Source organism: Nothoprocta perdicaria, unplaced genomic scaffold (genome assembly GCF_003342845.1).
Source record: "Nothoprocta perdicaria isolate Ctin4 unplaced genomic scaffold, notPer1 scaffold_288, whole genome shotgun sequence".
Lineage (NCBI taxonomy): Eukaryota > Metazoa > Chordata > Aves > Tinamiformes > Tinamidae > Nothoprocta > Nothoprocta perdicaria.
Window position 1 is genome coordinate 615,740 of NW_020455519.1, and position 16,597 is coordinate 632,336.

The 16,597-nt window shown below is 45.3% G+C and overlaps 1 protein-coding gene and 2 long non-coding RNA genes across 3 annotated transcripts in view; 1 reads left to right on the plus strand and 2 right to left on the minus strand.

The window, feature by feature from the left end:
- LOC112949170 (disintegrin and metalloproteinase domain-containing protein 29-like) overlaps positions 1-10,716 on the plus strand; it is a 25,115-nt gene extending 14,399 nt beyond the window's left edge. Inside the window, exons 10-19 of the mRNA XM_026041549.1 lie at positions 693-721; positions 2,016-2,184; positions 4,754-4,846; positions 5,049-5,241; positions 6,052-6,157; positions 6,363-6,546; positions 7,133-7,210; positions 8,049-8,160; positions 9,745-9,856; positions 10,635-10,716. Of these exons, the coding sequence (XP_025897334.1) occupies positions 693-721; positions 2,016-2,184; positions 4,754-4,846; positions 5,049-5,241; positions 6,052-6,157; positions 6,363-6,546; positions 7,133-7,210; positions 8,049-8,160; positions 9,745-9,856; positions 10,635-10,716 (1,158 nt within the window). The remainder of the gene's footprint in view (positions 1-692; positions 722-2,015; positions 2,185-4,753; positions 4,847-5,048; positions 5,242-6,051; positions 6,158-6,362; positions 6,547-7,132; positions 7,211-8,048; positions 8,161-9,744; positions 9,857-10,634) is intronic.
- A 628-nt stretch (positions 10,717-11,344) lies between these two features.
- LOC112949189 lies at positions 11,345-14,781 on the minus strand. The gene is made up of 2 exons (XR_003249765.1): positions 13,955-14,781; positions 11,345-12,327 (listed from the first exon to the last, which is right to left on the minus strand). It is a non-coding gene; the product is annotated as an uncharacterized LOC112949189 (long non-coding RNA).
- A 210-nt stretch (positions 14,782-14,991) lies between these two features.
- On the minus strand, positions 14,992-16,574 carry LOC112949187. The gene is made up of 3 exons (XR_003249764.1): positions 16,455-16,574; positions 15,897-16,009; positions 14,992-15,775 (listed from the first exon to the last, which is right to left on the minus strand). It is a non-coding gene; the product is annotated as an uncharacterized LOC112949187 (long non-coding RNA).
- Positions 16,575-16,597: the final 23 nt, after the last annotated feature.

A 16,597-nucleotide genomic window follows, 5' to 3' on the forward strand; every position in this document is an offset into this window, starting at 1 on the left:
TATTTAGATGAAAGGAGACCTCGGCATTCCTGGTTCCTTCTCCACCAAGGCACCAGGAAATCACTCTTATCTCTAAGGGATGAGTTCATCCACAAGATGCCTTCATAGGCATCATCTTAGGCTGGTCCTTTTTTCCCCCTATTTTTCTTCCACAAAATATCTTCCAAGGCTATTATGCAAACACCAACCTCTGCTGTTTCAGCATAAAGTAGCCATATGATTTTGCAAAATAACCATAGGATTCCGAGGAATAATCCTGTGGTCAGCTCCCAATGCTATGGATAATGCTTTACGGTCTGTGACAATGTCAAGAGAAAAGAGTCATTCCTCTTAGCTCTAAAATCCACCAAGATACAGCAAACTTCAGCAGGCCATGACGGTTGCTTCATTTGGGATTTGTTCATTTCCAAATCTTAAAACACTTTTCTCCGGATGAAGAATTCCTCATCTCTATTCCACTCTCTGAAATGCAAAAATGAGAGGAGCAGGTTCCACGCTTCCTCCTGACAATTTTAAACCCTTTTCTTTCCCAGAGACTAACTAAGCCTCTAAATAGATGTAAATGACTTGAGAAGCTGAAGTCTTCTCCAAATTTGTGTTTGCCTCAATAGCAATTGCACAGAAATAGCCATTTTAATGGGGTCACCGGCAGTCCTGCTTCACCCCTTGATGGTTCTTCCTGTGCCCTCCAGCTGCAGGCCAGCTCCTTGGTGACTTCAAGGTGACGGAGGACCCAGCAGATCAGGGCTAGGGCAAGAGCTTCTGCAAGTTGGAAAATTGCCTTTCATGGTTCCCTAACCCTTCAGCCTTTGCTGTTATCCGTTCAAATAGCAACCTTATTGTCTTAACACGTTGATTAAATGAATCTGTTTCCAGATCTCTGAGTTTAGACAACACTTGTCCCCTAATTCCCCTATGTGTAGTACTTGATATGCTCAGAAAATAGTGTGACTCGTGCATCCACTTTGATTGCTGTAATTTCCATACCCATATGAATACCCTGAATTTATACATACCCCTGGCAAATTTATTTCCAGCCCATCCATCCTTGTCATCTGTTACTGCTTCTGACCTATCCCATGATGTCAACTGTTGCTTTTAGTCAGGCTTGTCTAAGCATTCATCTCCCTAAAGGTACAGAAGTCATCAGCACAAATATATCTGCACAGTCTTGTTATTTATTTGAACTGCTCTGATGTCCTAGAAATGCTGCCTAGCATCGTGCTCCTATTTAGTTTTGGGTCACATCTATACTTTCTTTGATATCTGCACCACTCTCTTCATGTTGCCATCTTACTTCAGCTTTTCTTTCACTCGGATGATGGTGACCTGTTTAAATTTCTTTCACAACATTTTGTCTATGGAATAAGCTTCACTTTGGAAATCATCATCATCACACTCTGCATTTTTCATGAGTTGCTCATCATTTGAGCAGTTGGATGTGAAGCCATCCTGTTTCCACCCCCTTTAACACGCAAATTGTGTGTACATTCTCTAATCTAGTAGTTTCTCTATCATCTAGTATGTTTGGTTTCTCTATTTATTCTCTAATAAAAGCAATTGGAGCCCTCTTTCTTTCAGGTGAACCAATCTCCTCTCCAGGGGTTTGGAGGAACTTGCACCTGATACAGCCCTGTCCGTGGTGCATCCATCTTCCAACTCCACCTCTCCAGGACAACCAAATCACTTCCAAAGTTGTTTTGTGGTCCTCTCCTYTTCTCGTCCATGTATCATTCGGAATTAACAAATGTCCCACAGTTTCCAATTCTGGTCATCCTGATGTCTCAACAATTCCTGGGCCTTCACCACCAGAAACTTGTTCATCAACACAGTATTATTGTCTCCTACATCTTTAGAAAACAGGTTTTCAGAATAAAAGAGGAAAGGTTTTTTTCTCCCTAAAACATCTTCATATTTTTGTTTGCCAGCTAATCTACCTGTTGTCCTTCGAGTCCACCAATTATTCTATGTGTGTGGCATGGTTATATATAATCAATATTTTTATTTTCCTACAGCTCTTGCTTTGCCTTCAGCAACTGCACCATGGGAGAATATTATGATCAAGTAGTAACCAAGAATCAACCATGTCTTCTCAACATACCATCTCTGAAGCCATTTCTTTCTGATCACTGTGGCAACGGTGTCTTGGAAAAAGAGGAAGAATGTGACTGTGGCAGGGATGAGGTAGGTAATTACAGATTTAATTACAATAACACTGTTGTCTTATTCAAAAGCTCACTGGGTCACGGGGAGGAGCGATCAGTGAAGTGTCCCACATTCAGATGAGCTCAGTGGCTTCCACTTCTGTTGACTCCTCTGAAGTGGGAGTTGACCCAAATATGGTGCTATGTGTGTCCAAAATGCTCTTTATTTGTGCAAATGCATGCAGAGCATATCTGGAGTTAAATGCAAGGCTTTTTGCATAACTACAGAGAGACCTTTTGTAGCAGATTCTATGCAGACCAAGACTTTGCAAGTATCCAATAAGGAATCCATCAGGCAGGGAAGAGCAGCTCCATTGCCAGCACAGAAGCAAAATCTCTCCATAGCTCACCCAACCTGGAAGGAGATTTCCTTCTGGTTGTGCTAATGCTCATAGGTATAAAAGGTTTGAAGAAAATACAAGTATTTGAGAAGTGCTACGTCAAAAAGGAGAGACTCCTCAGGAGGGACACACCTTTGCTGACAAGTTCCTCTATGTGCAGATGCATTATTTCTACTTGCCGTATTTCCATCTTCTTCTCTAGTTATTCTGTTTCTTTCTTCTATTATTTACCCAGAGGTAAATAATTAAATAAAATAAATAAATTATTATTTACCCAGAGGTCAGTGGAATGGTTTTTAAGAGTGCTTTTAAGAGCATTCTTGCATGTTTTTACCCTCACAGCTGTAATCCTAGGCACCAGGCAGCTACGACACTCAAGAAAGGTTGAGCTTCCCAGCAGGGATCCTTGCTTGCATTTTATGTAATTGTTATKGTAGCTGCTTTGTAACTTAGCCAAAAACGAGCCTTTGCACTTACGTTTCCCACATGAGAGAGCTGCATGTGTTATATCCAGGCTTGACTCGAGCATCCTTCATCTCGCTCGTAAAAAGGGCCCAGCTGTTTTTAAAAACATTGTTAGAGAAAAGTAAAGCCTGAAGTTTGTTACTGGCTCATGTACGCGCACACACCAAATAGGGAGGACACTCGCTCGGAAAACCCCTAGGAAAAGGAGTTTAGTGGAGATTAGTAAGAAGATTGGAGAGATTACAGGGGTCATGCATGGCCCAACCATCAAGCACGCTGACCAGGGGCTTCCTTATACCCWCCCAGCCCCTTTTATCCCCTCCTCACTATTCTTCTTTGCTTGTTCCTTCCCAATCCACCTCAATCTCTCCCTTTTCCTGCTTTTAGTTCTTCGAACCATCTCATAAAGAGTTTTGGACACCCTCCACAYCCCCTTGAAACAACCCACAATAAGTTTTATACAGTCCTACATTCCCTGAGAGCTGCCTCACATKAAGTTTGGTCTTTCTAGGAGATCCAGATTAATCTTTTTTTCCCCTTTTTATTAGTCACCAAGTTCTGGTTGAACCTCCTCAAGGTTGCACTTGAGTAGTTGCTGCTCTGGCCCATCCATCAATGTCCTGAGGGCTCTGGTCTTTGCTAATGTCTCCGTTACCTCTTTGTGAGCGTTTGTGCATCTGTGTGGGGATGAGTTTATTACTGTTTCCATTTCCTGTCTGGCTTTTGTGCTGAAAAGCCATTAACCAGCTATCCATATAAAGCAGATATCCTTATGTTCCAGGTATCCTTAAAATTATAGTAAATTTTTTCACATGACCAAGTTCAGAGTCTATCAACGCTAACACTTGAATGATTTGGAATTAGGAACATCAAAAAAGTAGATTCCTGATGGAAGAGTTGGAAGGGGAAAAGAAGGAAAGTAGGAAAAAAAGGGAAAATGATCGAAGGGGAGATTAATCTCTTCTGTTGTGCTCAAGAAGATTGCTAAGTGCTTTGTAAATACTAATTAGCCTAGTCTAGGAGTAGCACTGTGAAACAGGTAGGCAGGCTGATTAGCAGAGAATATGAGATGGAAGCATTAATATTAAGGAAAAAAAAAAGATTAATTGTTTTAAAGGTGTCTCATGACTGACCGTGGACACCCAAAGCCTGGTTATTGCACTGATGTTCTGCACTTGATGACTCAAATATGCTGGAAAATGAAGTTGCAGGAGTCAGAAGCTGAGCACTCAGGAAGCAACCGACCCCTGAATTGGTATTTCTMCAATTCTCTAAAGATTCGGTGAATTCACATGCAAAATCTGTGTTGAAACGTTAATGAGACTTATGTTAGAATTTAAAAGAGTGGCAGAAAATGGCAGATGTTTTTTGTTAATCTCCTGTAATTCCATCTTTCTTGATCTCAAAAAAAAAAAGATCTTCAGAGCAGATTATCCCAGGAAGCAACTGTAACGCTGAGATGGTGCAGTGTGGCCAGCCATAGGACAAGAAGAAACGGCCACAAACTGAAGCACCAGAAGTTCCCCAGGAACCTAAGGAAAAATTTTGTGGTAGTGACGATGCCAGAGCCCTGGAACAGGCTGCCCAGGGTCTCCTTCTCTGGAGATCTTCCAAAATTGCTTGGATGTAGCCAGTGCCACCTGCTCTGGGTGACYCTGCGTGTGCAAGGGGTTGGACTGGATGGTCTCCAAAGGTCCCTTCCAGCCTYGATGATTCCATGATTCCATGATTACTTCCTTGCAGGTCTGCCTCCGCGAAGGTTGCTGCCTCTCCTCTACCTGCTTGCTTGCACATGGGGCTGACTGCTATAGAGGAAAGTGTTGTCACAAATGCCAGGTACGTCGCAGCACCACCAATTACTCTTGGCTTCATAGTGCWGGCTAAAAACAAGGATCTAATTGCTTCTCCAAGCTCTTAACTAGCTGCCATAATGCTTATTGTCCCCTTGTTTACTGTCCCCTGAGGCCTTTGCCAGTCTTGCCTGCCTTGACAATCCTACTTCAAAACTTGCACTTCGTTTCTCTGCTCTGTTTCCCAGTTCCAGCCAGCGGGGAAATTATGTAGGGACACCAGGAATGCGTGCGACCTTCCCGAGTACTGTAACGGGACTTCTGCCTCCTGCCCCGCGGATGTGTTCAAGCAAGACGGAACCCCGTGTGGTGACAACGACCGCTGCTACGAAGGGGACTGCCGCAACCACGAGAGGCAGTGCAAGGCTTTGTTTGGCAAAGGCAAGTCACCCTCAGCACCGCCAGGCCACAATTAGCTCTCTCCTTAAGATAACAATTAGTCTTGCGCCTCTTCCTCTGCTTTGAAGTCTGGTTTTTCCATAGTCACTGCAGATTCGTTGCTTATACGCTGCTCTCTCTGTATCTTGTTATAGAACTATTGTCATAAAATCACCGGGCATTTTAAGACGTCTTGCTGGAGTATCACGCAATTAAAGAAAATCTGGAGAAAGATGATTAAAATAGGCAAGCGGATGGAGGACGCATTATGTGTTACAAAGACATGAAAAGACTAAAAATGGTGACATCTTGAGTTGGAAAAGGCTGAGGGCGAMGTGATTATGGTTTACACAATCAGGAAGCCTTGTTTGCATGTTCTCCTTAAATAACATACCCCAGGGTAGCCTCAGAGGCAACCAGGCTTCTCAAGAGCGTTGGTTGGGCCCAATGTCCATTGCTCTGTAGGACATTTCTTGTAGTTGTGTCCTCAATCTGGTGTTTTTCATTGTTTAAAAGATGTTTAGAGCTTGTGTTAGAAACTAGGAAGGTGGAAATAGAAGGAGATTGAGGATGTTTTATAAATAACTTGGAAAAATTTCCCTTTTCCTCCATCAGCACATGGAGATTTGAAATTTCATTCCAATTTCCAGTGGAAGGAATAACTTGAGACTTGGCAATTTTCTCTGCGACGTTTTGATGGTTCATTAGAACATGGTATTGGAAGACCCTCGAGCATCAGCAGAATGGATGAGGTTGGGTGCTGACAGACCCTCTCCTTCCACAGACTCCTGACTTGGCTCTCTTGCTCTGCAGCTGCCCACCGCGCTCCGCTGAGCTGCTTCAGGGAAGTGAATGTTCGAGGCGACCGATGTGGCAACTGYGGCTGGAACGGGACCTATTACACTAAGTGTCTAGAAGAGTAAGTGGTGGTGGYGGTGATCTAAAAAAAGTATGAAAATAGAAGGTATCCAGGAGGCAAAATTGGGGTGTAAATATCAGTATGGCCACTCTATATACATAACGAGCAAATCACATGAAAAGAGAGCATTAGAAATACAAATGGAAGTGCTGAATTTAGAGAGGGGTTTAAAGGGTGGTCAGAGAGGCTTGTTTTTCTATCTCAGGAACATCCTATGTGGAAGAGTGCAGTGTGTTAACATCAAAAGAATCCCGGTGAGGAAGGACGGCGACACCGTGGTTCAGAGTACCGTGAACAACATCTTATGTTGGGGCCTGGAATTTCACCACGCTCCAGACACCCCTGATGAAGGATCGGTGAAAGACGGCACCTCGTGTGGTAGAAACAAGGTACCCTCAGAAAGATGGAGGGATTAAATGGAGGGGTTTTGTTCCTAAAAATGTTCTTGATCTCAGATAGAAGCCAAAGTCTGTCTGAAGTCAAAGACTGTTATGTGTATGAGAGAATTTTAAAGATTCTTCCAAGAAGAGCAGTAGACCAAATAATCAATGCACCTGACCAAGCTCTGGTCAAGGAGGTGACATGTTCAAGTATCTGTTTCCTCCTATTACCTGGGAGCAAAAAATACTTCTAAGAAAAACAGAGGTGCTAAGGTCCATCAAAAGGGTTTCGAAGGAGCTCTTGAGTTTCAATTTCATTAGGGTTCCCTTTCCAGGAGATGCAGATCTCACAGTACCAGAGGGACCCAAAATAACTCACTTGGAGACAAGAAATTGAAAATATATGTCCTCCTTTCTCTTGTTCAGAGGAGGCTTTTGTGTCTCCTAGAGCTATGAAGATCTGCCAAGTTGGAGCAAGCAAAACACTCTGTAGTTCCAGGCAGTTTCTTGGTAGTTTTATCCTGTTCACCATAAGTGTTCTTTCCTAATTGCTGTCTTTTTACCATTTCATTCATATAAATGCCTGTTTTTGCAGGTATGTTTGAACAGGACATGTGTCAGCGCAATGTATCTCAACTATGACTGTACGGATAAAAAATGCAGCGGCAGAGGGGTAAGCAGAAAACATCTCCGCAGAAAAAATCCTTTGAAAATCCAGAATTTATGAAATATCCATCTGCATGCAGYACCTCAAAAGCAATGTTAGAAGGTCTGAATGGCTCCTGCTTCAGCAATGCAGTTGGCTTTGTTGTTTGCCAGCAACTGTCCTCCCAAATTCTGCTCTGAAGGTCCTCAGCACTTTTAACTGCAGTTTTGTTGTACATTTTTTCCCATTTTTCTGCTTTTCCTGAAGGAAAGTGAAAGTCAACTTCACATTGAAGCTCTGAGTCCTCATTGCACCTGTCTGTGCTGCTGAATTTCAGTTAGCCAGTTAGAGAAAAACATCCCCAAACCACCTTGCATTTCATCTGCAAACACTTCGTTTCACTTCGTTTGCAGATGCTAAAGAAATGGCAGATTTTGTACCGCTGTTCTTACCTAATATAGGCATTTCAGATATTCATACTGACATCATTAGTCCACACATGGATTTTTTGTATCGTCTTTCACTTGGCCATCACCCCAATGCCAGGATGAGGTGGTGGATCAAGGACTCCCACTGCCCTCCCTTCACTGATGGGGTGGACACCTCATGATAGGTACAAGCCACAAAACCCATGGCAGTCGCGGCCCTGGGCAGCAGCAATCACCTTTACACAAAATAAGTTAAATATTGTCACAAAATAAGTTAAATATTGGAAAACACACGGAAAAAAACCTTAGGCTACGTATTTTCTACAGCCTGTCTCTGCTGCCCCTGCCAGTGACTTGTGTTGGCAGCCCCTCTGCTGCAGAAACACAGAGTGTGCAGGATTTTTTTTATGCCTTAAAATACTTTTCTTTCCTTTCAGGTGTGCAACAATAAGAGGAATTGTCACTGTGATTTTGGGTGGGCGCCTCCGGACTGCAAACTGGAAGGCTTTGGAGGCAGCATTGACAGTGGGCCTCCTCCTTCTCTTCTCCGTAAGTGTGGTGGAGTGGGACTGTTCTGCACAGCCCACTGCCTCCCTCAGCTTCATTTTTTTCTTTTTTTTGGTCAACTTCAGCAGTTCTCCATCTGTCCTTTCATATCCTACAACTTGGCTCGCTCACGTGACATCACTCAAGTTTCTCCCTCACCATTTAGTCATGTCRGATTCCTTTTTTACCTGTTATCGCAGAAGGGTTGAGGTTGGAAGGGACCTCTAGAGATCATCTAGTCCAACCTTTCTGCTCCTGCAGGGACACTCAGAGCATGGGGCACAGGGTGGCATCCAGGTGGGTTTTGAAGACCTCCAGAGAAGGAGACTCCACAACCTCCCTGGGCAGCCTGTTCCAGGGCTCTGTAACCCTCACAGTAAAGAAGTTCCTCCTCATATGGAGGATGCAACTTCCTGTGTTGCAACTTCCACCCATTGCCCCTTGYTTCTTTCAAGCTTTCAAGCTCTTCCTCATCCTTCTTCCTCCCCAAGCCCCCTCGTACAGGGTTTGGGGTGCACGATCTTACACCTACGCTCCTCCTTTTCCCAGTCAACACACTGGGGTTCAGCTTGGCTCTGCTGCCGGCACAGTGACCGGCGTGTGGAGCAGACCGCTTCCGACCTCTGTGGTCTCCGCGTGCTTCTGTGGCTCGGCTGCCTTCTCCACGCCCTTCCTCAGCTCCTGCGACACCGTGTGACGCATTTCCCCTCGCTTACCAGTTTCTACCAGGCGTCTAACAAGTGTAATTGCTGAAACGCAGTGGTGGCCAATGATAGAACAAGGGGAAATGGGTCTAAGTTGCAACACAGGAAGTTCCATCTYCCCATGAGGAAGAACTTCTTCACTGTGAGGGTGACAGAGCCCTGACGCAGGCTGCGCAGGGAGGTTTGGAGTCTCCTTCTCTGGAGGTCTTCCCAACCCGCCTGGATGCCACCCTGTGCCCCGTGCTCTGTATGTCCCTGCTGGAGCAGGAAGGTTGGACTAGATGATCTCCAGAGGTCCCTTCCAACCTTAACCATTCCGTGATTCTGTGAAACACAAAAGTGCAGAATAGCTGGGATTTGGAGGAACATCTGGAGATCATCCRGTCCAATCCACCTACTCAAGCAGGGGGTCAGATCGAGCAGCTTGTCCAACACAGTAGGGTGTTTTGCCCATCTATCTCCAAGGGATGAAGAATCCACATCCCCTCTCCTGCAATGGGTCAATCATTAGCAGATACTCTGTTCATATTACYTATATTCCAGCACTATACTTGGATATTTCTTTATTTGTGCATCTTCATAAGGTGACACCATGGACAGCCTCCCTTCTCCTTCATGATGTCCTCAAGCTCCTACTGATGCGGTCCCTGGTCAGGGGACTCCCTGGTTCCAGGCTTATACTATAGCTCCTATCCTATAGGAACCTGCCTAGATGCTTTGGGATGAGTCTCCTGGCAGCTCCAGTCCAGGAGGCACCCAGCAGAGAGGGGACACACGCCAGCCCACATGGACACGTGCACATATCCCMTAAACTGCCACTGCTTCCGTGTTGGGAATATCAGGTGTGCGCRGAGTGTAACATTCTCTCTCTCCATCATCCCAGTGGAAGGAGTTGCAAGGAATTTGGGGAAAACCTTCGGAGCGCTTTTTTTATTCTTCCTGCTTGCGGCTGTTTTGCTGTACAACAGGGCCAAGATCTCGCGGATGTTTCAAAGGTAGGTAAAATCCCACCCATTGCCACGTTATTAGGGAAAACCGAGGCACTTCCAACAATTTCCAATCAGGGTTCCCAGCAGTAACCCAACCACATGTGCTCTGATCTGTGAGCAGGGCTTTGTCACAACTGCCTGTAATGCAGGAATGACAGCCAGGGCCCCCAATTATTTTTAACGAAGTGCAACATCTTTAAAAGTCTCCCACAGAAATTTTGAAATATAAATTGTGCCTAATTTCAGAAAAAAAAGTCAGAAAGTTCCACTTTTTCTAAATGGATCCTCTTTTTCTCTTTCCCAGAGGGCTTATTTGCATTTCTTTTTACATTTTTTATCCACTGAAAAACACAAAAGTTGAAAAAAAAGGAAGACAGAGTGTAAAATTGTGTGTGCAGGATAAACACTTACTTAAGTATCTTGCTGTTCATTTATTCTGCCAAGAAATAGGATAAATCACATGGAGGTTTGGTCTGCTCTGTGCAGCAAGGCTGTTTGGCACCCTGTTATGTCATTTATAGCCAGTTTAGCTACCTCTATCCTATAGAGGATTTACATCCTCTATCCTATATATCCTCTAGTTCCTGGTATGTGTCAATATTAGACTGGCTTTAATTTAAGAGTTCTACTTTCTTATTAAACATCCAGGTCAGAGAACATGATCTCAAAAAAAAAACYTCAATATTTTACATGAGGTGCTTATCTATAGTCTAAAGCATCTTATTCTGCATGAAATCTCTACCCCAAGTTCATGTCCACTGAACACTTTTGCTTCATATTATAGATGTCGAYTTAGAAGAAAGAGACAAGACAGTAAAACTCCTCCGCGGAAGCAAGTAAGTGATGCCCTTCCACTGTCAACTTAGAATTTTTGAAGGACTTGGGAAAAAAAAAAATCTATCTTCTGAGTACCTTCCTAATCTTTTTCCTTTCTTGGTAAATCTTGCTCTCCGAGTTCTTCCAGTGCATGTTGCAAAGAGCTAATGAAAACACATCCAAAGAGCACACATACCTCGCAGCACACCTGCAGAAAATGGTTCCCTTTCAGATCAAAAGATTTTTGAGGACAAAACCACTATTTTCGTATCAGTAGGAATGTATTTTGGCATCTTGCTTGGAGCTGTATTCAGATCTGCTTCATGATTACGCAGTTGAAGAAAGCACAAACAAAATACTTGTATTTCTCAGAGCCCAGGAATTTTGTCTGCACGGGGATAAATGCAAGAGCTCTCCAAAATGAGGAAGGCAGGGATGGAAACTGCCAGAACTCATGGATTTCAGGGGGAAAAAAAAAAAAGGATGACTTGGGTTGTTTGATCTGAGGAGATGATTGAGGGGTTATTTGATAGCAGTCCTCAAATGCATGCAAAGGAACCACAGTCCAGGCACTGCTTTTCACATTTATTGTAGACAGAACAAAAAGTGTGGAGAATAAATTACAAGAGATTTGGACCAGGAAAAAAAGTGGGGGAAAAGCTGTATTTCTYCGTAAATAGCACTGAAAAAGCCTATGCCATATGTCTGTTCTCATATCTCAGAAACATAAACTTAACGAGACAGGCAGCAAAAACTAGTTCATTAATTAAAGTATGGCAGTTGTCATAAGATGCTGATGAAATCAAGCACTCAACATGCAGCAAAGACGGGTCACTTGAACAGATAACAAAGTTAACTGGGTTTTTATCAGAGCATTAGCACAACTCGCAAAATAAGAGTAAAAAAAGGGAATCTAGGAAATGTGTGCAAAATTTGCCACCTTTGCTGTTAATGCATCATGTTGGACCTTGAACAGGTCACGGGAGTCTAAAAGGCCCAGATTTGATGAGATGCAAGTAAATGAATTCTGCTGAGGACAGGCAAAACAAGAATATTACTACAATTCTGCAAATGTTATGAGTGGGAAAAGCTGTTAAAGACAGCAGATGTATTAATTAGGTATCCTAGGGAAAGCAGGAAATACTTCTAGGGAAGTGCATCCTTCCAAACAATTCAACTGTTTTAGAGTCCTTAAATCCGTAGATCCTGGTCCTTGAACCATTAATACACATTAATAAAATGACCTCTAATTAAACAGATTATGCTGTGATGACCTTAATGGTTTTCTTTACAGGTGAATCAAGCAGAGCTAGAGGAAAGTCCTTTTGAGGAATAAGCCAGGGCAGGGCCTCCATCCAGGACACGAGACCTGCAAGGATGGAAACTTGCTCAAAATGCTCAAAATTGGAAGCTGTTTTGAGAGCAGCCTCGTGCACCTCCAGCTCAGTGGCGATYGGAGGGCACCACCATCTCCAAATCCCACCTATTGGTTTGGTTTCTGTTAACAAAGTTACCTCCACTGGAATAAAGAGCTTTTCCTCCGGGAACAGGCCGGGCCATTGCAGTTTGTGTGGGTCTGGATTGCAGARGAACAGCAGAGGAGGAGGTCTGATGGGCTCTCTGGCCATTGAAACTTGCATGAGGTCTTCAGTATTCAACAGCTGAATGACAAGAATGAGAGAAAAATCCATGTATTGGCATTTTAGCTACAAAGATGCTGTTTTCCATAAAAAGATGAGAGATTTCAGGGATTCTTGGCAGTAATTCCCTTCCCAACTTACCCAACTTCCCTTCCCAATGCACAGCAGCACCTGACTTTGCAGTGTGTCTGCATCCCCATCTCCAAAAGGGAGATAATCAACGACTGCAGTGCAAGCCCAGTGGTCCCAGTTGGGGTATTTTTCTCACAGGTAGGTCCTGAAGACCCCACTTTACTTCACCCTCTCCCTCACATGTCACAGTGACTGGCACTACTTGGGCCAGAGGGAAATACTCTTTCCCAATCTTAAACTTGGTCCTAAAGAGAGGCTGTTTGGTGGCAACCAGGGAGTTGTACCAAATTTTCCAGTAATTCATCCATCCAAGCACGTCTCATCTAAGCATCACGTCTCATCATCTCCAAACACAAGTCTCATCAGACCCCTCAAAGAAGCAGTACTGAGCATCACCTCTACTGCAGCCATGACAGGAAGGTGCWTCTACATCAGATAATGGATGTTCTTAAGGTCCAGGTAGACATCATCTCTGTGAGGCACTCTGGACTGCCTTGGAATTTCCTCATTTATCATTCTCCTTTTTCAAGGATCTCTGTAGCAAGGAAAAGTCCACCTAGTRCAATTTCTTTGAGGGACACTGTGTCTCTCCTCTCGCCTTTAATTGGACCCAAGAGTCTTCTGCAAGATTGCAGCACTAGCAGGCACTTATCCCAGCAGATTATGGAATGCCCAGACCCCAATAATGGATTAACTGAGGAAAAACTACAAAACAGCCTCATTTTCTGCATCTCTTCATAGGAAAATGCTGGTTCAAATGACCCCATGCTCACCCGGACTGCCTCTATAGTCAGGCTCCCTTTTACTCTTGAGGTTCTCCCCAGCATAAGGGATGTGGAGCTTCTAGAGAGGGTCCAGCGGAGGACAACCAARATGATGAAGGGTCTGGAACATCTCTCGTACGAGGAGAGCCCGAGCGAGCGGGGCCTGTTGAGGCTGGAGAAGAGGAGGCCGAGAGGGGASCTGGTCAGTGTGTGCAAGCAGCCGAGGGGAGGATGGAGGCAGGAAGGGGCCAAGCTCTTGTGGGTGGTGGCCAGGGGCAGGMCAAGGGGCAGTGGGTGCAGGTTGGAGGCCGGGCAGCTCCATGTGGCCGTGGGGAAGAACTTGTTTGGTGGGAGGGTGCCCGAGCCCTGGTTGAGGCTGCCCAGGGAGGCTGCGGAGGCTCCTGCTCTGGAGACCTTCCCACCGCGCCGGGATGGAGCGGGTGCCCCGTGCTCCGGGTGTCCCTGATGGAGCAGGAAGGTTGGACTGGGTGATCCCTAGAGGTCCCTTCCAACCTTTGTGATTCTATGATCTCYAGAAGTCCGTTCCAACCTTAACCTTGCCCTTTCTTCTTCAGACCTCCTCCAAAAGCTGCTCTGGGTGCTGCGAGCACCCGAAACACCTTGGTTTTCCTCAACGCACACATGGGACAAGTGAGATGGGAACACGTCCTTCCTGCATGCAGCTTTATCAGGCCACAAACTCCCCATCTGCTGCAGGAACCTGCTCCAGAAAGCAGAGGACACCAGCGTACCTTTTCTTTCAATCCGAGCAGCATCTGGCCTTCAGCAAAAGCCCTGTGGCTCTGCACATCCACAAGCATGTGCTGCAGAAGGGGATGGATTTGTGTTTGTGCAGAAGAAACTACAGCAAAGTCAGTCCAAACAACGCTCCGCGCCTGTCTCTTCTCAAACTTTCGAGGGTGGCTCCGCTACAGACATAGTAACCACAAATATTATTATTCTTGTGATTAACTGCTGTGGAACATTCGGACTGGAGACTACTTGGATATCTAGGAGGCGAGTAAGATTTCATTCCTTTTAAAGAGCGTGTCGGGGTTCGCAGGCTCATTATTTCCATTCCTAGCAAGTTCAGTCTCTTTGCCCAACCTACAGATCTACGAGGCTGCCCAAAAACAGCCGTAACTTGAAGCACGTGAGCGCAGAGAAACAGCTAAGACTGAAAAAAAGAAATATTCTGAGCAAATGGTTTTGGGGTGCTCTGAATTTATACAGCAAATACAGCTCCTACTGATCCTTAGCTCCTATTTTCCCAGCTCTGTGGCGACTGTTTCCAAATTTACCCTTTCCTCTTGTTCAAAACGCTGAGATTAAAAATCTTCATTTTCATGAAGGGACTGTGAAAAACGTGCTGTTCCAAAGTGCTGCAGCCACCTTGCATGATGTATCACCCTCCCTGTGATATAGGAGGGATTTTACTCTTTTCTTGCACTTTTTGATTTTGTCGCTTTTGTCCACAGGGGAGTTACAGAGAAGATGAAATAAAAGGCAAGTTAAAAGGCTAGTTAAAGGGAGAACTGACTGCAAGCCAAATGCAAACCCTGAACCCACTGAACGTCACATTTTTGCATTCTGGGAAGCAACTGGTGCTCCAACAGTTCTGCTTCCCACAACTCTGCGAAAAACCCTTGGAGTAGCTGTAGGAATCACTTAACTTCGCCTTCCTTCTGCAGACTTGCACAGCCGGGACCTTCCTCTGCTATTGCAGGAGACTCAGGAGGACTTTTCTCTTAACCAGAGCTCACTTGAGACCCCAGCCTGCTGGGGACCACAAGTCACACGCCGGGCAGTGGAAATGCCAGAGACAGATGGTGGAAATAGCAACACTTCCCTATTTTCCTTCTGCTGCCAATATTCCAGGTGAAAAAGTCTCAAATGCAGGCAGCAGGGCTGGCCCTGATGTGMAGGGAGGCTGCTGCGTGGTGACTGCTCCATTCACGGGCCACCACCATCATGGAATACCCTGAATTTCCAAGATATTGTAAGCAGCATGTTCTTTATATTGAAAAGCACRCACGGCATCCCAGGCTGCTCCCTTCAGCTCCTTCACAAGAGGCTTACTCAATATTCTGTGCTTTTTCCATTGTGATATATCAAGAGATGGGGTAAAACACGCTTGATGCAGCAGCGGCGAGCGTATTTCAGACCGCAGGGCTCTTTTTTTGCAGCAAAGGAGAACGAAACACTTTCCCCTCTGTCCATGAGAATTCTCGCCACTCTTTTCCTGTGTTTTAGGCCAAGCTGCCTTGAGATGACAAAGCAAAAGGTGTCAGCACCAGCGCTGCTTGGAAGGAGAAACACTTCACACATCAACTGGCTCCAGCTTCTGCCTCCCGAGCTTGGTTTTCTGCCCTTCATTTCACATTTCCTCCTCCATCCTGAGTTTTGCTTTGGCTTCTTGCTCCTTTCCCCTAGGGAGGGAAGCCCTAAAATGGCTCCAAGCGTCCAGATGAGAGCAGGGCCCTAATAAATGGGCCTAATAAACAGCCCAAAGCACCTTCGGGGCCCTCTGATGACCTTCCTCTGGTCACTTCTCCCCTGACATTGAAGGCAGCCTGAAAGACAAGGGAAAAAACAAATAAACAGAACAGAGTGTCCAACAGCGCAGGGGACGTGCAGCAGATTAAAAGATGCCCGTTCAGACGCAGGCTTGCAAAAAAAAMCAGTCATTTTTACCTTGGAAGTTGTAGGCTGCCACCTTGCAGCGTTAGAGAAAACAGGCTCGCCTCGCAGCACCGATGGGAAAGGCCCAATATTCAGAAAATTCACCAAATTTCCAATTTTTGCAGCTGCAAGRGAGAGAAAACCATAGTTATCCTGCGAAAGCCCCACTTAGTTTCAGCATCATCATGGTGGGGGCTGACGAACACGGGGCCCATCAGCAAATCGGCAGCACGTTYGAGAGCATCGGGCAGCCAAAAATAAATATGGGAACTAGTAACACAAACATCCTGCGCTATGGGGAAGCAGAAAGGCAGAAGAGAGCCTGGATCCTGTTTCTGAGGACTTGGGAGGCTTCTGAGTTGAAAACTGCTCACGCAGCTGGCTCTTGGGGGAGTAGCACATAAATCCATGCAGTTATTAGTTGCAYTGCATGCATAAATCTGCATGAAGGCCTTGCAGTGCTGTTACTTGCAYTTTAATCTGTTAAAATGCACAAGGATTGTTAAAATGAGCGAGGATGTTATCGCAACAGGGCCAAGGTGCCTCTCAGAGTCTTTTCCACGCTCATACCCAACGCTGCGCTGCGTTTCCCGCAGCTTAGTCAACATCAGGGCGATAAGAGGGGAATGGAGGGGCTTTCCCGACGGGAATCACGCGCCTCCCCTCARGCGCCGCCGCCTCTCCCCTCAGCGCTTCCCGCCCACGCAAAAGGC